The sequence below is a fragment of the Dermacentor andersoni genome, chromosome 9, assembly GCF_023375885.2.
Source record: "Dermacentor andersoni chromosome 9, qqDerAnde1_hic_scaffold, whole genome shotgun sequence".
Lineage (NCBI taxonomy): Eukaryota > Metazoa > Arthropoda > Arachnida > Ixodida > Ixodidae > Dermacentor > Dermacentor andersoni.
This window is the reverse complement of record NC_092822.1, coordinates 97,978,760-98,000,885: the sequence shown is the minus strand read 5'-3', so window position 1 is coordinate 98,000,885 and position 22,126 is coordinate 97,978,760. Positions and strand designations below refer to the sequence as shown.

The window sequence follows — 22,126 nt, the reverse complement described above, 5'->3', positions numbered from 1 at the left end:
TTCGTCGCCGACTCTCAAATTTAAAACTAAACATGTCTTTTTCTCATTTTTTTTCGATTCCACCATTTTTTGAAAATTTCGCGCGCCTTGTCATGTAAGGACCCGTCCGCGACTGTACTTATTTGCATATACTTGATTTACCGCAAAACGACATTTTGATATAACAGACTACGTTGCCCAATGGTAGCGGTGAATACAATGAGTGATTGTCGAAGAAAGTCTAATCAGCGTGTCAAACGTGTCGGCTTTTATGCGTGACTCGTCGAATGTTCCAGCGTAATCGCTGATGCCATCGTGCCTTCCAGAAAGTACCACAGAATTTGCGTCGCGCATACCCTCAGATTGCACAAAGTTCAGTGACTAAAGATAACGGTTAGCACTACGGATAACATTCAAGAAACTTTCGGCACATGCTGGCGCGTCTTGCGATGAGCGATAGCGTTTCACATTTGTTAGCTAGTGAAAAGCTGTGAACCGAGAAAGATAAAAAGGCAGACGCGTCAATGCCCCCCTCCTGTTAAAAGGCATCGTCCCAATGCTATAGGCACGAAAGTGAAAACAAAATCAGACATAAAAAAGAAAGAACAACAACAAAGCAACAAAGAAGCGAAGTTCCTAAGTCCGTCAGCGGACGTATAAAGGGTTAAGACGCCCCACGTGGGCGACTTCAGGCCGTGCGTGGTGCCTCTGATTGCGGTAGGCGAGCTGTCTGGCTTCTTGGGCTTGCTGGAGATAGGCGGCGATGTCTAGATCCTCTTTGTAGGTGACGTGCAGTAGGATGGCGTCGAGACTCGCCATCGGGTTTCTGCCGTAAACGAACTTGAACGGTGTGATCTGCATTGTTTCTTGCACTGCTGTGCCGTGCGAACGTTACGTAAGGCAGGACGGCATCACACGTCTTGTGCTCGACGTCGATGTATAGTACATTGCTAGCATGTGGGCAACGGTCTTGTTCAGCAGCTCCGTAAGATCGCTCGTCTGTGGGCTGTAGACAGTCGTCCTCCTGTGGCTTGTCCAGCTGTGTTGTAGAACGGCTTGGGTGGGCTCTGCAGTGAAGGCCGTTTCATTGTCGGTGATGAGGACTACTGGGACACCATGTCACAGCAGAATGTTCTCATTCGGTAGATGCATGCATGTTTTAAATAGCTTGGGCTCCTATGTCTGCGCAGGACGCTCGTGAACGTCTGCAGATTGCCGTTGCGGAGCAGGCCCCGTGCTGTCAGGGTCGATTGCTGGTTCTCAAACCACGTCCTGACGGCGTCTTCTAGGGCGAAGTACACATGTCGCAGCTTGTCGTCAGAGTTCCAATTGTTTAACGCAGTCACCCCTCCGCACGTTTCCAGCCAGTTATCTGGGTATTCAATTGATCCACAGACGGTCAGTGGCTCCCTGCGCTCGTGCAGCACGATGGTCGACGCTGGGGCTGCCAGTGTTGTTCACTTGGCGCAATCTTCTTGGTTGTCTCAGGTAGAAACCCTTGTTCCTGGGGCAGGTGTTCTAGCCGGCGGCTTGCTTTATGATCCGGGGTGAGGCTGGTGTTGTCTTCGTGGTATGGGCTTCGATCACGGCTTTTTGGGGGTGTCTGGTACATTAATGCAAAGCTTCTCCGCCAGACATCACGTGGTAATGACGATCACGAACACCGTGGAAAAGCTGTGAACGGTAAAACTCCTTATTGGGCGAACCTGCGCCCAGAAAAACAGGCTACCCTCAAAGCACAACGATAGCGGCGAACACAGTCGGCGATCGTCGATAATCTGATCAGCGCGTGAACCGCGTTGGCGTTTATACGTGACTCGTCGAAAGTTCGAGAGTAACGACTAGCACATGCGCAATTGGCTCGGTGCGTAGGTGGCGAGATAGCCGCAGCGAGAAAGGGGAGGAGGAGGAGGAAAAGAAGGAAGAAAAGGTAGGAAGGGCAACTAGACGCTTGTCCGGTTAGCTACCCTGCACTGGGGAAGGGGTTATAGAGATAAAAAGAAAGGAAAGGGAGGGCAGAAGGTACTCTCAGTGTGAACATGAGCGGTTGTCCATTACTTGACGCCTACAATCGGTCACAGAGGCCCCTCAATTTCATGACTTGTAGCAGTGCCCGCGTTGCTTTGTAAGCCTGCACCACATGGGGTTATGATCCGAAAATTTTTACCCCCGTATTCAGGAATGCATCTTAACTTGAAGCCTACGCTAGACCCGTATTCAGGAATGCATCTTAACTTGAAGCCTACGCTAGACTTTATATAAATGACGCTTGGTGCGAACGCGCGCAAGACGCTCGCTGCGTTTCCTTTGGTGCATTCAGCACAGGCGCCATGATTTAAGTGAAGTCAAGCATGGGCTTCAAGTTAAGATGCATTTCTGAATACGTGGGTTAGTCTCTGAAAATGGCCTGCTGTCTAATCGGTTTAACACCCTCTGAAAAAGCGGGCTCGCATATGCCCAGTGAGGTTCTTGCGGTCTCGTGCATTTCAGCGAATGCTGAAAAAGTTTTGCTTGCGTAAAACGTGGTTTGTCTAGGACCTATGTGGGGCTTAGCTAGAATATAATCGAAGTTCAGCATAGCTCCCCGCGAATGTGCTAACAATTGGATATGTGGACTCGCACTACATCATTTGCATTACTTCCACTGAAAGAAAGGTCAGCTCCCATTATTTCCATGTGTGCATAAATTTGATTATGTTAACACAGTTAACAGTTTGTGTTCAGCTTTAGGAGAACTTGGTAATGTGTTGCACAACATACAGGTATAACGAATTGTTAATGTTTTTGTTTTAGTAATGAATTTATTCGCCCGATAGCAGTTTTCTTTCTTTGAGCGACATTACTCAAACAGGCGGAAGTTACTTGCACGAGAAATCAAAATGCCTGAAGGAATAAATAACTCTTCATAACAAATCTATCTCTCCACTTAAAAAAAAACTCCACTAACTGGGTTTTAACTGATTACTTTAGAAGCGGCTTAGTTTGCAAGCCGCTCCCACTTCCAACAGTTTGGAAGATGACACCATTTGCGAATCTTCATGCGTCTGCCTTTCCTACAATAAAGTGTTTTCTCTCTCTCTCTCTCTCATGCGGCAGAATGCTTTAGCGTTGCACGTAACTTATGTTTCGGCGCAAAAAACGACATTTTTTTAAAGAAAAAAGTCGAACCCATGCAAACTTCATTGCGCGAATCTCTCCAAACCGGTGATGTCATCTGAATTTCTTTTCAATTAGTATATACCTTGGGTACTTAACGGCTACAATTTGTAATTTCACTACGTACCATAATGTAACTTGTAAAATCCTTGACAGAAAATTTCGATAATTCGTAGAACGACATTCTTAAAACCACATTTTTTTTGTAGAAAGAAATAGAACCCATGCAAACTTCAGGGCGCGAATCTCTCTAAAACGGTGAGGTCATCTGAATTTCTTTTCAATTTGATATGTACCTAGCGTTAAGTACCTTGGGTACTTAACGGCTACAATTTGTAATTGCACTACGTACCATAATGTAACTTGTAAAATCCTTGACAGAAAATTTCGATAATTCCTAGAATGCGCATTTTAATTTCTTGTGGAAGTAATGTTTACCTCTTCTGTCTGGTTCATGGCTTTAAATTGCGCTATCTGCGTAGGCGATTTTCATATATTCGCTAAAGAAAAAGAACGCTCTATGTTATAAACACTGAGCTACCGTATGGCTCGTTGCGTTATATGTGGTCAATGTTCATCAGTGTGCGCTTGCGAATGCGATGCGAAAACTGGCAACCAAAATATTGGTTGCCATATTTCTGGCAACCAAAAATATTGTTTCTACAGTTACTGTTGAAATAGTAATCCCCGCACGTTGCAAAGAATACGCTAAGCTGCACACTCAAAAGGTAGCTGGAGTTGTGACGTATTTCGCAGTACGCTCGGGCTGACAATGGCTTTTCCTAAGAGTCAGCTAACCAATCCTTGCACTGGCAGCAGATTGTAGAACATTCTTCCTCCATCTTTATTTTCAAGGAATGTGCGGCTTGGTGCAATGACCGCCTGCACCTTGGTCATCGCCAAAGAGCTGCTTGTCGCCGCCTTGACACCATGTGCCAGTAAGTACACCCAATTACATAATGTTTAATTTGCATTAGAGCCTTTCCAGTCTTGTACTCTTTCCTGTCTTAGCAAGCTTCTAGAGGAAGGTTTTTTTTTCGGGTCAGATCCGCGTAGATAATTAGCGCTAGAAATATTGTGGTAAATTTGCTGCGCTTCTTGATTCATTTCCACTCAATTCGTGTTGCCTCACTGTTTTGCAGCTGGTATTGTTGAAAACCCTCAATTAGGGGCAGTTGTGAGCTCCGAAATGCACCAGGCATTGCAGGCACAACTCGGTATTCAAGGTCGAACGAAAGATGCATATCGTCATTTGGCGTCACTTGGCCAACATAGCAGCACAATGCAGACAAAAGACAAAATAATCAGCGTTTGTAATCACTCGTTGCTTACACAGCAGCAACTCCAACGCAGGTGTTCTTCTAAGAGAAGGCATGCGATTGCTTACTTCATTGCGGTGTCTTTCGCCTAGTGTTCAAGTTGCAAAATAAGGGTTCATACATCAACAAACCAAGCGCTCTTTAATGTGCCGTTTAATTAGCAAGGTACGTTCGATGACATCGTGCAAAACTACATGTTTCACAGTCAACGTGGTGTGCCTTGTTTTATGGCAGTTGCAGCGATGCTGATGTCGAAGCGTTAAGAGACACGGTAGGAGTCAGATAGTTGAAAAGACGGCACAAGGTATGTCGGTTCCCATCGCGCCTGCACGTAAAGTAGTCGATATTTGCAAACCTACAGAACATTACTTTGTGAATACTAATCACACGGGTACCTCGTTCAGTGGAACCTTATTTTATATATTATACATAGGTAAACTATTTTTTAATGTGCCACATTTTTCAAATAATGTAAAACATTCAGCGAAGTTGAACAATAACACGTATATGACTCGGTCCACAGCCATGCACATCGCACACGATGGTGAATGAAAATTAACTTCGCTCTATTCATGTCGCCGCATAGCATCGTTGGATTTCTTGCGCAACATCGTCAATTCTTCCGTTACCTTAAAAAAACTATACTGACCTCGCGCCAGAATAATCCACGAGGCATCACAACTTGAACTTGATGCCCTACTTTGCTCGAACTAATATGTTTAAATTCAGCTATTTTCCTCGTTCCATAGAAGACTGGAATTCTTTACCTGGGTCTATTCGCTCATGCCCACCCCGATGTTTTGTATGTGCTATGCAGGATGAAGGGTCTTAGCACATCACGCTCATCGTTGTACTATTCACGCGCCGTGTTGTATTGTACGAGCACGCGCCGCCCAACTGAGCGCCGATCTTAAGCGTCCGCGTGTAGCGGTGTCGGCGGACGCTACAAAGCCTCCCGCTCAGATGTAACGGCGAAATGCACTCGTCGACGAAGTATCTGGGGTTACGTGCTCATCCACGGGTACGTCGGCGACATCCGTGGGGAGCTCCGTGGGAGGCGTCTCGAGGTTGGCCAGTTTGAGGCGCTCCAATGAGACTACCTCTTCGCGACCAATCGGTAGGATGGTGGCATCTTGTGGAGGACACGCTACGGCCCACCGCATAGGAGGGTCTAAAAGGTGCCCTTACAGCGCCTCGTCTGAGCAAAACTTAGGCCGACAACGCAAGGTCCATATGCACAAAGATGCTGTAGTCCGAAGGTCGAGGCGGGACGGGGCGCAGTTACTGAATGGAGTCCTCTAGGCATTGAAGGCATTGAAGCGGCTGGGGCGAGGGGTCCGAAGGAACGAACCAGTCTCCAGGAAGTCGCAGGGGTACACCATAGACGAGTTCGGCCGGATAACAGCCAAGGTCGCGACACAGGACAGCGTGTAGGCCCTGAAGCACCACAGGAAGGTAGTCGACCCAGTGCTTTCGATATATACGTGTAGTGAGGGCAGCCTTGAGCTGGCGGTGCAGCCGCGGAACCATGCAGTTGGTACAGTGATTATATGCAGTGGTACGGAAGTGTTTAGCTCCAAGCAGACAGTTAAGTGAAGTGAAGAGACCATGGGGAAGCCCATGCTGAAACGAAGACTTTCGCGACCGTTTCTGCAGTGATCTTGCGGAAGGGGCATGGCTGCGGGCCAACGGGTGAAGCGGTCAATCATTGTTAGAATGTGCCGGCAGTCGTGAGAGGGCGGAAGTGGTCTGAGCAAATCAATATGGACGTGGTCAAAGCGACAGCCAGGTAGCAAGAAAGACAGCGTGGGACTCTTCTTGTGGTGGTGGGTCACCTTGGTGGTCCGGCACGTGAGGCAGATCGCGCCTACTGGCGAACATCGGTGCTAATGGCTGGCCATTCGTAGCGCTGTGTAACGAGGCGTTGCGTGGCTCGGATGCTTGGATGACAGATGGCAAGGGATTGGAGCACCGCACGACGGAAGGCAAGCGGAATGAAGAGACGGAATGCAGCCGCTGGACATGTCGCACCAGAGTAAGCCAGGTACAGACGGGTGAGGAACGAGTCATAGACAGAGAGAACGGAGATGGCCACGGCAGCGCTTGCAGCTCCAGGTCTTCCACCTGCGTCCGAACTAGACGTTGCCAGCCCACAGTTCCAGATGTGCCGAGGGAGGTGATCCGGGAGAGCGCATGAGCTGCCTTGTTTTGGGTGCCTTTGATGTGCCGGATGTATGTTGTGAACTCCGAAATATGGTCCAGTTGACGAAGTTCACGTGCGACGTAGATGGAAGTGTTTGTACGGAAGACCTACACCAGACATTTGCGATCCATTAAAACATAATATCGCTGGCCCTCCAAAGAGTGCTGGAAGTGCAGAGTGGTGGAGCATATAGCAAGAAGCTCGCTGGGAAGAACGCTGTAGCGAGTTTCGGCAGGTTGGAGCTTCCGAGAGAAGCCCAGCTAGCGGACGCCACTTTGGGTGGATTTGCTGCTAGCGAACAGCGCGAATGGCTGCACTGGAATCTCGCACCATGGTTCGCGTGGGCACGTTAGCACTCGCATAGATGAAAACACCGGATTGACGACGGCTTACTTTAACGTGTTGTATTCACTGGCTTTAGTCAACAATAAAATACCAAAAACATAAGCGTTTCTCCACCTATGCGGGTGGCATCCTGCAGTACACAAATGGCAATAAATGAAGAATACATCTTATATATGATACGGCCGTAAACATCCGGCAGGGGGCCACGGTTAGAATTGCATAAAGATTGATTGCGACGGATGAACCATAATTCCACAAATTTTCTTGGGCCCCATCGGTGTTCCCGTGCTGACGCGGTTACATTATCAAAATCGAATATGTGTGTGGTTACATTATCAAATCGAATATCAAATCGAAACACTGAGGAATGTGTTTTTCATAATGTAATGTAATGTAATGCGGAATGAGCAGTTCTTTAAGTTGGACTGTCTCCGGCATCGGCCCAGGAAATCGGCTAGTAGCAGAATGCCAAATAAAGCATCATAGGTTTAGGCTTAATGTGCAAAGCAATACATTTCGTTCCAAATAGGCATAGTGGAGGGGGTTGGAAATTGCACTGCATAAAAATTTGCCGAAGAACATTGGAACAGACCAAAGTAAGCCAGCGCACGCAGACCGAGGCCTAGGCCGACCATTCATATAGGACGCCAGAGGGAGCACGTGTGTGGAGTGGAAAGAGAAGCAAACATGGTGACAAGGGGACCAACACAAGTGCCAGATTTAGACAAGACAGGAAGTTTGGGGTATGAAGTGGCGAGCTGAGCTCGAAGACAGTTGCCGGAGCTACGCAATATCCCTTGGGACATAGCTTTTGACCACTGCAAGATTTCAAGCTAGGCGACAGAACTGTTCTCGATACAGTTATAAGCTAATGTATATTTTTGTGCCACTATGGAGGAGCAGCGTTTAGCCCACCACAGCGAAGTCCAAGGAGGAGGAAAGAACTTTATTGGGTCCTGAGGAACCCCTTCCCGCCCACTCTTGGTTTAGTGGTCGGCAGGGGTCGCGGGCCGCACCCACGTTGGGACGGGAAGCCCGTGAGCCTCGGCCCTTTCGTGAGCCCTCTGGACGGCCCAGAGCGGGGTCTGGTGGTCGTCGCTTCGCAGGGCGTCCATCCAGTCTTCTTCTTTGCTGAACACGGTGCCGCTTAACGCGGAGCATTGCCAAAGCATGTGCGATAGCGAGCAGTACGATTCGCCGCAATCCGGATATTGCGGCTCTACGTCCGGTGAATATAGGCTCATTCTGCCTCTCGAGGGGAACGACCTCGAAGTCCAAAGACCTTGCGTTTTTTGGGGCGTTACAACGCCCCAACGCCATAGAGGGTTTCCGAGACAACTTGGACTAGGCGATAGAAACTGTTTCACAGTATGTGGTTATGAGACTTGTTCCATCGTCAGTCCTCTTTCGCCACCAAAGTACTAACTACAGGAAGCAAATTAAATATGCTATTTATTTGTTCTTTCTGTTAAGGTGAGGCTTCCAATCGTAAATATATTAATACGAAACAGCCGCCACAGTGTAGCTGCACTGAGAAGGACGTGTGTGCGCGCTTGATATAGCGTTGCCATTTTCGCCTCCGTTAGGTCCCCTGTAAATAATCTGTAAATAGCATTGGGCATCAGCTACACGTAATAGAATTTGATGGAGGCGGACGTTCCCCGTACCCGTCATGAAGTTTCACAGCGGTCCCAGCGGCGACAGTGCAACTTCGGACCTTGCTGGTGGCACTTCATCTACGCAAGCGTCTCCGCCTGGAGCCCCGACCTACGTCGCCGTTCCTCCCCCCCACCCCTCCTCTGGATCCTGGTCTTTTCACCGGAGTCGGCAGTCCTGATGTTGACAACTGGCTCTGCTTATACAAACGTGTCAGCACCCGTCACAGTTGGGATCCGACTATTATGCTTGCCAACGTTCTTATCTACCTCGACAGAGCTCCCTCCACTGGCATGGTTCCAGACTCATGAAGAGATCTTTTGGCAATCCGTTCGGTCACCAAGTCAATTTCAAGAAAGCGCTTGCCACACGTGTACAGACGTCGACTGAGTCCTACGTGTCGTACATTCTTGACGTCTTGGCCCTTTGTGCCAAGGCTAACCCGAACATGTGTGAGGACAATATGGTTAATTACGTTCTAAAAGGCAGCACTGACGACGCCTTCAATTTACTGGCGTTTACGAACGTCACCAGCATCGATACAATCCTCAAGGAGTGCCGCCGTCTCGAGGATGCTAAATGACGCCGGGTATCCGAGCACATCACGCGACTTTCCAACACAGCTGCTACATCATCATGTGACGACCTCTTCCACCAGCCGTCACGATGTGACAACTTAACCCGCATCGTTCGTCGTGAAGTCGAAGTAGCACAACCGGCGGCCCCTTCATTCTCGTCACCTGATCATTCTCCGGTGACAATCTCCTTGATCAAGGCCGTCGTCCATCAAGAGTTGTCCAATGTCGGCCTGCAATCCAATCGTTCCATGAGCTAGGAACTTTTCTTCCCGCACGTCCCCACCCCACTCTTCTTACTCCTCTTATCAACAGCGCAACCCCTCCGAATGGCGAACCATGGACGACAAGCCGATCTGTTTTAACTGCCGACGCACTGGACACGCCGCTTGCCACTGCCGCTATTCTCCTGATTACCACCCTCGTCCCTCCAATGCGTTTTTTCCTTCGCTCCTTCTATTCCCTCCCCATCATCTGACCCTGCGACACCTTTGACACGACCCCGCTACTCCCACTAGCTTTCGCCCTCCCACCATCAATCTCGTTCGCCCCCGCCACGCCGTGCTCTTTCTCCGACCAACTCACCGCAGCCCTAACCAGAAAACTAGACAGTACAGCTTCTGGAGGTGAAGTTGCAGTGAAGACATTGGAACGAAATGCTCGCTTCACCTTGCCCACGAAGAAGAATCTTTTGGACGTTCTCGTCGGCAGTATTCCTGTGTGCGCGTTGATTGACACCGGGACGCATGTGTGCGTTACGAGTGCTGCTCCTCGCCGTCGGCTCAAAAAAGTTCTGACGCTTGCCCCAAACCGAGTTGTACAAGTCACCGACGGAGGTAGTATCGTCGCTATTGTTGGCATGTGCTCTGCCCGACTCACCATTGCTGAGAGACACACCGTCGTTCTCTTCACCATCATCGTGCGTTGCCGTCACGAACTCATTCTCGGTCTGGATTTCCTTGGCAATCATTCTGCCCTCATTGACTGTTCGGCGGGCTCACTTCACGTTGACTTGCCTCTTCTTACCGACCCTGTGGACCCGCCTCCAAGCCATTTGAGCAGCATGGATTCTATTCGTCAACCGCTTCACTGTGACACATGTCGACTTGTCCTCACTAGCTGCACCTGACGGCAGTTACGTGGTACCGATTCCGACCGTTATGCTTACACATGGTGTTACCATGCCGCACACTGTGCTGACAATTACTGGCAGCGGCACCTGCCTTCCCCTTGTCAATTTCGCGCTAACCGCGCAAGTTCTGCCTCTGGGGATCTCATTGGCTATAATTAGCGCTTTGCAGGATGATGTCAAGCTATTCACAGTTGAAGATCGTTACAGCTCAGCCCATACCGTGACGTTATCTTACGGTACTGACGTCGAAATTGAGAAGATGGTTTCATCTGACCTTACACCTGCTCAAGCTGAAGCCCTTTACCGCGTTCTTGAAGGCTATCGCTAAATTTTTGACTTTGACAATCGACCCTTAGGTCAAACGTCCGTCGTGACAAAGCATAAATCCTGTCGATGCGAACCCTATTCACCGACATCCATGTCGTGTTTCTTCGTTAGAACGAGCTGTTATCCAACATCAACAACAAAAGATGCTTGAAAAGGACATTATCGAGCCTTCCTGTAGTCCCTGAGATTCTCCTGTCATACTCTTCAAACAGAAGGATGGAGCGGGGCGCTTTTGTGCAGATTATCGCCACCTGAACGAAATCACAAAGAAAGACGTGTACCCTATGCCACGTATTTATGACACTCTAGACTGCCTGTACAGTGCCACCTATTTTTCTTCTAACCACTTACGGTCCGGCTACTGGCAGATATCCGTCGACGACACGGACCGAGAGAAGACTGCATTTGTATCCCCTGACGGTCTTTATCAGTTCTAGGTGATGCCTGATGTCTCTGTAATGCGCCCGCCACCTTCGAACGAATGATGGACTCTTTGCTTCAGGGGATCAAGTGGTCCAGTTTATGCTATCTGGATGACGTCATCGTTTAGTCGCCCACATTCTACACGCATCTAGACCGTCTTACAGCGATTCTTGACGTAATAATAATAATAATAATATTTGGGGTTTTACATGCCAAAACCACTTTCTGATTATGAGGCACGCCGTAGTGGAGGACTCCGGAAATTTTGACCACCTGGGGTTCTTTAACGTGCACCTAAATCTAAGCACACGGGTGTTTTCGCATTTCGCCCCAATCGAAATGCGGCCGCCCTGGCCGGGATTCGATCCCGCGACCTCGTGCTCAGCAGCCCAACACCATAGCCACTGAGCAACCACGGCGGGTGATTCTTGACGTGTTCATCCGCGTCGGTCTCCAGTTGAACTCATCAAAATGTCATTTCGCTCGCCGCCAAATCACCGCCCTTGGACACCTCGTGGATGCCAGAGCCGTGGGATCTGGGGCGCTATAACGTAAAACTGTTCCAAGTTTTTCTATTCCAATTCTGCAATGGGCCCTCCGCGATTGGTCAAAAACTTTTTGGACCGCACCCCTTCTACTGTCTGTTACGCGACGTCACGAAAACCGCGATAGCTCCCCATCTGATATGACGCATACACACCGATCATGCATGATTTGACCGAACAAAAGAAAAATAGTTATTTCTGATTCGACGCCTTTTGGCCATGAGCCCTCGGCTATTGGTACAAAGGTTTCGGGCTGCGCCCACTTCACCTGCCTGTCACGCAACGTCACAAAACCGCAAGAACTCACCGCGTCAAAGTGACGTGTACGCGTTAAAGATGTATTAATATGCCGAACAACACTGAATTTTCTTCTGAATAGCCGCAGGCTGCCCCGTTCCAAAAGAAATAAAAGATGGCTGCCGCCGATCGCTCAGGCACTGGCTACTCGCACCCACCGGAGAGCATGGGTTTATTTGCGTACAATTAAATCTTTTGCGTGGCCGCGTAACGTTTTTGAGCACTTTCTGCACGTTTACGACCTCGATCTGCCAACTCTTAGGAGGATCCGTCTTAGCTGCAATCTTAAGCTTCCGTTACTTGCCGCCGCGATTTTCGACCAGCCACCTCAAGCCAAGTAAGGGAAAGTGGACCAATAGCACACGCCGGCACCACCCTCTTCAACCGGTTATCGATTTTCAGTGCAGTGGTTCGGTCCCATCGAATCCCTCTCCACTTGAGGGGGCTCCTCGCCTCTTGTCAGCCAATTGGATAAGACAAGCCGCTCAGTGTAGGCAATATTTGTTTTTTCAAGCAAACCAAAGTGACCTCCTATGAACGAGGACAGCGTTTGATTGGTCTGTTCAGACAACCCTGCGGATGACCGCCCGATGCTAGCGTTCGTGGTTGCGCAATTTTGACGTCAGGAGATTGGAATAAAAGCATATTGGAATAGTTTTACGTTATAGGGCCCCTGATCCGGACAAAACTCGCGTCGTTACGAACTTACCTGCTCCGAAGTCTACCAAGGACGTTCGTAGTTTCGTAGGGCTGTGCTCTTGTTTCCGACGCTTTGTGAAGGATTTTGCGACCATTGCACGTCTCCTTACCGACCTCTTCAAGAAAGACGCCCCATTTTCTTGGGGTCCCGACCATGCCGCATCTTTTCGCAGCTCACTACTCTCCTTACCACGCCTCCAATTCTGGCCCACTTTGACCCGCCTGCCTCAACGGAAGTTCGAACTGATGCCAGTGGTCACGGCTTAGGTGTCAGTACAACGCCATCGTCGACATGATCGCGTTATAGCCTAAGCCAGCCGACTTCTATCACCAACTGAGCGGAATTATTCATTCACAGAGCGCGAGTGCCTCGCTCTTTTGTGGGCTGTTGCGAAGTTTCATCCATACTGTGTCATCCGCTCTCTGCTCCCTATCCTCCTCCCAAGGACCCAACGGGACGACTCGCTCGCTGGGCGTTACTTTCCCCGTGGTATATAAGACGGGACGCACGCACCAGGATGCCGATTGTTTGTCCCGCTACCCGGTCGACGAACCTACTGATGCGAACGCCATCGCTTGCGTTTTCTGTGTCCCAGTTGCTTCAAATTGGCAACGAGCAATGTCGCGATCCTTCATTACGAGCCCTCAGCGACCGTCTGGAGTCAACGTCTGGCCGCGCTTCTCCCCGGATGTTTCTCATCAAGGAGGGGACATTATACCGCCACAATTTCGATCCACACGGCCCTGACCTTCTGCTCGTCATTCCATCACACCTGCGTTCGACTGTCCTCCACCAACTTCACAACGCTCCCTTGGCTGGACCTGATCCCTTGGCTGGGCGTCTCGCGCACATACGACCGTGTATGCCGTCGATTCTTATGGTCTGGTCTCGCCCGCTCCATGCGGCGCTACGTTGCTGCCTGTGAGCCCTGTCAGCGCTGGAAGAAGCCCTCCACACTTCCAGCTGGATGTCTCCAGCCGATCGATATCCCACCCGAAACCTTTTTCCCCTGTTGGTCTAGGCCTTCCTGGACCATTTAATCTCTCGGGCTCCGGAAATAAATGGGTTGCCGTCGCTACTGATTATGCTGAGCTGTACGCAATCACCAGAGCCCTCCCGACAAGTTGTGCTGCTGACGTTGCTGACTTTCTTCTTTGACTTCATTTTAGTGCACGGTGCTCCGCGCCAATTACTCACTGACCCTGGCTGAAGCTTTTTTTTGGCAGTCGTCGAGGACATCCTCCGCTCCTGCTCGACAAAGCACAAGTTCAGCACTTCCTACCACTCACAGACCAACGACCTCACCATCACCGACATGCTTTCGAAGTACGTTGCGACCGACCATCACGACTGGGACCTTCACTTACCATATGTGATCTTCGCGTATAATTCATGGCGTCACGACACCGCCGGCTATTCACCATTCTATCTCCTATATGGCCGAGAACCTGCGTTGCCGTTGGACACTTTGCTTGCCTCGCCCGCACGTTCAGCCACTGAATACGCCCGCGACGCGATCGAACACGCCCACCGCGAGCGCTACCTCGCCCGTACCCCTCTCGAGGCCTCACAGGAGCATCAGACACTGGCCCACACCGTGTGGGGCGACAAGTGACCGATATCACGTACAAAATCATCCCCGCCGACCTCTCAGCGTCCTCGTCAGCTGCAAGTGACATCGTTCACGTGGCGAGACTAAAGTCATACCGCGCACCTTTCACCGCGGATGTCTAGATTAGGGACCGGGACGGTGCTTCTACGGCCGGGGGCGACGATACGGAACTGCCACCACAGCGTTTCTGCACTGAGGAGATAGAAGACGTGTGTGCCCGCTTTATTTAGCGTCGTCATTTTAGCCTCCGTTAGCTCCCCAGTAAATAAATTGTAAATAGCATTGGGCATCAGCTACACGTAACAATATTACTCCTCATAGATTGCCCCATGGATGCAGTCATTGTAAGTGCACGGTTTAATTGGTTCATTTTTCTGCGTGTGAAATGCTGAAAGTTTTATGTGAGTGCGCAACTGTGTGTCGCGACACTGCACAAGTGATTTCGAAGGACTAACAGTGCTCACTGCATCACTCGGTAACCGTCTGACCTTTGCATATGAAGCGATAGTGGCGTGAACAACGCAGCTCGCGATAAGCGGGAACGAACACTAAGGTGGCATTTACACCAGCAAGTGACATGGGGTCCAGAAGCGACTGCGGCTAACGATCAAAGAACTGCTCACGGTGACCGATGTTTACAAGCGGCGAACGTGAACTGCCAGTTCACGTTCAAGGCAATTTCAACTTCAAAGTTCAAGCGCAATGAAACACCGATACATCGCAATTGTTGCCTTTCACGTCTGCTCACCCAGTCACGGACATGCAAAATAAGCGTCTGCCGTGCTCTCTCGATCCTGCGTCACGTAAAGGTGCACGAACTTTGCGACTCCAATCCCTTGAATCACAAAGCCAAGGTATCCACCATTTACCGGGTAATCATTTTGGGCAGTTTCTGCTAAAGCGATATTGGGGGACTCGCGTGATGGCCGGTGTGAAATGCTGTAAACACAGCCAGCTTATTACTTCCAGTCGGGAGCTTACCGGTTCCAGAGTTTACGTACTATAGATCCTCTTTGGTGGAGAATTGCTCAAATTGCATCGTTTCGCCTGTGAGTGCGTAGCCCAATCATTATTCGACAGCTAAAAGCTGTTACCCTCATGAGGTGGTCGAACCTAGCTCTTGGCCCTTTATTATAAGCCAGTGTAGCTGCTGTCAGCTGCATCAGTGAACTGATATGGGTAGCGTTTTGTTACTTCTGCGAATAATGCGTGCGTCTATTCGTTATTTCGTGCAATGTTCTCTAAGACAGCCCTTTTCGTCAAGGTGTGTTTCACCAGAGTTTCCACAATTTTTCTTGAATTGTGTCATATCGTCAAACATTCAGCTTTGTCGCGCATGTTTGAGCGAGTGCACAACAGCGGCATTACTTACATAACACGTCTTTTGTCGAAGTTCTGTGTGCTTAGCTAGAAAGTAATCAAAGTTTAGTACAGCTCCCTGGCAATGTTCTAGCAATCCGATGTATCGACTCGCTTCTATTGAATTAAGCACAGACTTTCATACAATAATTACGAGAGGGAACTCTGGCGCTAGTGTCTACGGGAACTGCAATGACAACGGTTGTACTAGCATGGGCATTATGGGAAGTAGATGGATTTGCCCGTCCTTATGGCTTCAAACGGCTTTGTGACTTTCTGTAATTTTCAACAATGTACTTCGTAATAAACAAACATCATTAAAATTGTCCGACGGCAGCATTCGAACAGAGGAACTCTAAGCACAGAAGCCTGATATTGAAACCATTAAGCCACGGGCGCATGTATCGACAAGCGATTGAAATGCCCTTATGTATTTATCGTGAGCACGCCACTGCCTTTCACACGTTTCGATTTGACCACCTGGACAAGCTCAATCGTTGCAATTGATAGCAATTGTGCTTGTTCGCGGTGTCTTCTGCACTTCGAACAGTATAGATTGCGCTGAAACTATATAAGACTTCTATAGCGTAGTATAAAAAGCCACAAAAACGTCTGAATCCACAAGCATGAAGAACAAATTCATGTAATTCCCATCATTCCCATGGTGGTACAAGGACTGCAGCGCGAAGAGTTCCCTCTAGTAGTTATTGTATGAAACTCTATGGAACCAAGTGTGCGAGCTATTTGCTTTCTACATCTATGACACGAGCACGCAAAAACCCTTTTAAGTAAGCGGTCTTTTAACAAGTTTAAAGACTCTTCACTGAATAGGTGTTGCGCAGCAGACGTACAGGACCGAGTATCTCATTTTAGTGTTTCCTACTCAGCACGTTATACGGAAAGCGTGGCGCTAGCGTTTGAAATAAACTCGGCCACAATAAACTGATTTACTTCTAAATATAAAGTGAAAACCTATATTATTACACGGTTTTTAAGAAAATTTCCGAACCCCAGAGTAAGAAATGTTAAAGCAAATATTTATTTTAGTAGGTTCGAGAGGTCGGCCTGCTTTACGGGACCCGTTTAGCAGAATGCGTTGTTGGGCAAGTAGGCTCATTGCATTTGGAAAGATTGGATGCGCTTTGTAGACGGTCTCAAGGAAGAAGTCGGGACAGGCGCAAACTAACAACTGAGGTTTATTCGAGGGAAACACATAAATATCAGAAGGGACAAGCACGCATCAGTGACACATCGATCATACTTTACTATAGGGAGGCACGTTTCCTATAAAATACGATTAGCTGAGCCACGCCATTGGTTTTTTCTGATTTTGTGTTTTTCTCCTCTTATCTGCTGCTAATATCCTGATGCGCCTGTGCTGGCATGAACTGATATTTAAGTGTTTCCCTCGAATAAACTTATAAACCTCAGTTGTTAGTTTGCGCCTGTCCCATCGTCTTCCTTGTGACCGTCTACAAAGCGCATCCAATCTTTCCAAATACAAAGGACCCGTTTGACCTGCTTACGAAGGCCCAAAAGAAAATGAGCGCTGCTGGGTTCACTGAACCTTCTCCGAGACATAAAAAAAAATTGTTTTTTTTTTAATTATGAGTCTTTGCATACGAATCGATAGTGCCGTGAACAACGCAACTCGCGATAAGCGGGAACGAACACTAAGGTGGAATTTACACCAGCAAGTGACATGGGGTCCAGAAGCGACTGCGACTGTAGGACCAGGAAAATTGGACGGCGCGTATAAACCGGTGCCATCATTCGAATTTGTTTTCCATGAGTATACCTTGGGGAATCACCGGCTACGATTAGTATTTTCAATACATACAATAGAACGCAGTTAACCTTGTAAAAACCTTAATTAGGAAATTCGGGTACTTCGTAGACTACTCTTTTTCGGCCATCAAAATGATCGACGAACTCCGCTTCCCGCAAAGATCGCTCTCTCTCTCGTGTGTCTGTGAGCAAAACTCTTTTTCGGGACAAGTCCTATTGCTCCAAAGATTTTCGAGTGCTTGTGTGACAGGGGTTATTACTCGCATCCAAAAAAGCGGCAAGCTCTTAGTGCATCTGCGTGGCCATTTATTTAGTAATGCTGGTCAACACATTGAACCGCTTGTGCCTTTAGCTTCCGGGGAACTTGGTAACGTGTTCCACAGCATATACAGGATTGTTGTTATTGCAGATGTAGAAATGAATAGGCAGATAGCACAATTCTAGTTCTTGCGTTAGATTACTCATGGGCGGAAGTTACTTGCACAAGAAATCAAAATGCGTTAGGCAATATGCTGTTCACCCTGTGGTTCAACTTAGCAGTTATACTTTTTAAACAGAATTAGGGAATAAATAGTGACACTGCATTAATTAAGCTTGAACTCGTTATTTTACCGCTGAAATAGTTCAATTTTCAAGTTCTAGCCGCTTAATTCGCAAGTCGTGTCCACTTCAAGGGATTTTGTGGATGACATCATATGAGACCATTTTATGCGAGAAAACGCCTTGGCATTGCTGTAAGTTTGGCGCTTCAGTAATATAAACGGCACGTTTACAAAGAGTGGATGTAGGACCAGGAAAATTAGACGGCGCGTATAAACCGGTGCCATCATTCGAATTCGTTTTCCATCAGTATACCTTGGGGAATCACCGGCTACAATTAGTATTTTCAGTACATACCATAGAACGCAGTTAACCTTGTAAAAACCTTAATTAGGAAATTCGGGTACTTCGTAAAATGCGTATTTTAATTTGTGGAATCAATGTTCAATTCTTCCGTCCTGTACGTGGTATAAAATAGCGCAATCTGCCATAGACCTTTTTATGTTCAGTGTAGAAAACTGCTGTTAGCTACCACAGGGCAGGTAGCGTGATGTGTGTACAATGTGGGTCAAGGATGTCTTGATAATGCGATGCAAAAGATTACTTTCTTGCAACAAAAATTATTTTTGTTACTGTTAAAAAACAATCCCAGCACCTTGCAAAGAATACGATAAGCTGCGCACTGAAAAGGCATCTGACGTTAGTATGTATTACTCAATATGCTCAGGTTGACACTGCCTATTGGTAGCTTTTTATAAGGGTCAGCCGACCAATTCTCACAGTGGAATTCCTTCGCCGTCTTTATTTTCAAGGATTGTGCGGCTTGGTGCGTGGACAACTTGCACCATTGTCCTTGCCATCGCTCTGGTTGTCGCTGCCGGAACCCCCCCAAGTCAGTAAGTACAAACAATTACGCAGCGTCCAAGTTGCGTGAGAGGCCTTCGAATCTTTATCACAGCGTATATGGGGCTTGTAGAGGAGGTCGTCTGATGTATCAGTAAAGCACGAATAATGCTGATAACGGTGCTGGAAATAAAGTGAACACTTTCCTGCGCTTCTTGAACGTTGAACTTTTTTACTCGCATTGGGCCAACTCACTGTTTTCCAGCTCATGTTCTCGAAAGCCTGCGATTAAGGGCAGTTGTCAGCTATGGATAATGGTAGGCAGGGCAAGGCCAAAAATGCTGTGATTCAAGGCTGAATTTATGACGCATATTGTCTTGCGCCAGCCGGTCAACATGCCAACTGGGTGCAAACAAGAGACGAAGAATAAGCGCTGTCATTATTCAAGGAGCGTGTTTTAAAAAAAGACATCTGATTGTGCTCTTCGTTGCGATGTCTCACCCCTGCTGTTCAATTTGCAAAATAAGTGGTCATACGTCTCCAACGGTGCGAACGCTTTTGAAGGTGCCTTGTAATTTACGAGGAATGTTGGATGTCATTGTGTAAAACTACGTCCGATAGCAAACGTAATATCTTGTTTTATGCCAGTAGCAACGAGACCGGGTAGCCGTCTGATAGTTCATAGACGGCATAGAGTATGTCGGTTACCTTCGCGTCTGCACGGCTAGTCCTCAATATCTGCAAATCTACTGATTAACTCATGACTGCCAATTACACTTTCTCCTCATGCATTGCCACCTAACTATATATATATAATATATATATATATATACATATATATATATATATATATATATATATATATATATATATATATATATATATATATATATATATATATATATATATATATATATATATATATATATATTGTCACAGTCGGTAATGTGGGAAAAGGAGGACGATGATGGTTGCCTTGGAGACGAAGAAGAGTGTAGCATTATCGCTGGTCTACGCTTGCTGGCTAAGCCATTAAAAGCCATGTGTAAATAGACGCATGCTTCTTCCTTCCCGTAACATCTTTGGTGGACGTGCGGGGTAATCACTTGCGCAAGACGGAGCTCCGCAGCGGACGTAACCTCGCCACCGACGGTCATCCTGGCCCAGCCTCGCGACCCTGGCATGTTTTCCGGGATTGCAGAATTACGAATGGGTCAGCGCACACAACAGGCGGGATAACACGCTTATGCTGGCCAATATAATATTCTACCTCAAGAAAACGGCACGGGTCTGGTTCGAAACACACGAAGAGATTACGAGTTGGGACCAGTGCAAGCAGAGGCTTAGAGATTTGTTCGGCAAGCCCGTCGGCCACCAACGTGCTGCGAAGAAGGACCTTGGGACCCGTGTAAAGACGTCCACTGAATATTACGTGGCGTATATCCAGGACGTCCTCGCCCTTTGCCGCAAAGTGGATAACAATATGGCAGAGGCAGACAAGGTCAGCCACGTTTTAAAAGGCATCGCGGACGACGTAACAAGAACGTAACAACGTTCAATGAAATCAACGAGAAATCAACGAAATCAACAATGAAATCAACGTTTTAAAAGGCATCGCGGACGACGTAACAAGAACGTAACAACGGTCAATGAAATCAACGAATGTCGCCGCTTTGTAGACGCGAAGAGTCGCCGCATAGTTCAACAGTTTACGCGTCTGCCTAATACTGCAGCTTCATCGACGTGCGAAGACGTTTGTCCACCTCGTGAGCTCACCTCCTGCGAGAACGTCGTACGTATCGTTCGGCGAGAACTCGAAGCAGCGTCTCCTGCCAAGCCAGTAACGCAGTGCTTTGACGATTCCCGGCCGCTTGTGCCTCTCATTCAGTCGGTAATTCGCCAAGAACTTGCCAATGTGGGCCTTCCGTCCATCTGCTCCGCCAGCCGTCCTGACTTTGCTTCGTCTGCTGCGTCTGCCTCTGTTCACCGAAACCAATACGGTCTATATCCTAGCTATCGCAACCCGGCCGAATGGTGCACACATGACGACAGACCCATCTGCTTTTACTGTGGACGTGTGGGCCACATCTTTCGCCACTGTCGAAATTCCTGGCCATCCCACTCTCGACCAAGCTTTCCCGCCTACCGCCGCTCCCCACTGAATCTTCGCCCGCCATCACTCTCCACCGAGGTTGAAGACGCTCCTGACAACGCTCGAGCCACCGCGACCAGCCGCTCGCCATCACCTCATAGTCGCCGCTACCGTTCACCCCAGCTGCGTCGCTCTCCATCCCCGGCTAACCGTCGCCGCTCTCCGACGGGAAACTGTGGCAGCTCCTGGAGGTGACGCTGCTATAGAAACCCGGCCTGAAATTCCTCTGCTGACCCTGCCTACTAAACGGAACCTTCTGGACGTGGACGTGGATGGTTTGCCCGTTACCGCACTCAACGACAATGGAGCCCAAATTTCCATCATGAGTGCGGAGCTTCGAACACGCTTGAAGAAAGTACTGACTCCTGCTCCGACTCGACTGCTCCAGGTCGCCGACGGTGGAACTCCGGCTGTGCTTGGAATGTGTACTGCTCGTGTCAGTGTCGCCGGTCGCCACACGTCCGTTTTGTTTAGCGGGCTCGAACGTTGCCCTCACAATGTTATCCTCGGACTCGTCTTTTTGGCCGCCCATTCTGCTCTGATTGACAGTTGCGCCGGCGTTGTACAATTTGACCTACCACTACCTGTCCCCATTGACCTTGCTGCTCAAGCTCCAACTCAGCTTTGTTCCGCGGAATTTATGCGCCTGCCACCTCTTGCAGCAACCTGGATCCCTGTCTTAGCCTGCCCACCTGTACCTGACGGAGACTATATCCTTACTCCCGCGACTTCTGTCTTGCTTTCTCACAATGTGTCCTTCCCGCACACCATCGTTTCTGTTGCGGACAATCAGACATGTCTTCTCATCCTAAATTTCGGACAGTGCCCACAAGTACTTCCTCGAGGCATGCCTTTAGCCACGTTGTCACCGAAGCACGAGTGCCACATTTCCGCTCTATCTGTTGCGCCGTCTTCAACCAATGCTGATTCTACGCCTTCTGCAGCAGCCCCGACCGACGACTTTACAAAGATGATTGCAGCGGACCTCTCAACCCAACAAGCCGCAGAGCTCAGTGGCCTCCTCGAGTCCTACTCCGACATTTTTGACCTGAACTATCGCCCTTTGGGTCAAACTACGGTCGTGAAGCATCGTATAAATACCGGCGATGCAGCACCTGTTCGCCGACGCCCATACCGGGTGTCGCCTTCTGAGCGACAAGTTATCCAGAGCGAGG

At 48.6% G+C, this 22,126-nt stretch overlaps 1 protein-coding gene across 1 annotated transcript in view; it reads left to right on the top strand.

Moving 5' to 3' along the window:
• Positions 1-21,634, top strand: part of LOC126528425 (uncharacterized) — an 85,841-nt gene extending 64,207 nt beyond the window's left edge. The window contains exons 4-6 of the mRNA XM_072284576.1: positions 3,991-4,073; positions 18,769-18,852; positions 21,501-21,634. Coding sequence (XP_072140677.1) covers positions 3,991-4,073; positions 18,769-18,852; positions 21,501-21,634 — 301 coding nt within the window. The remainder of the gene's footprint in view (positions 1-3,990; positions 4,074-18,768; positions 18,853-21,500) is intronic.
• Positions 21,635-22,126: the final 492 nt, after the last annotated feature.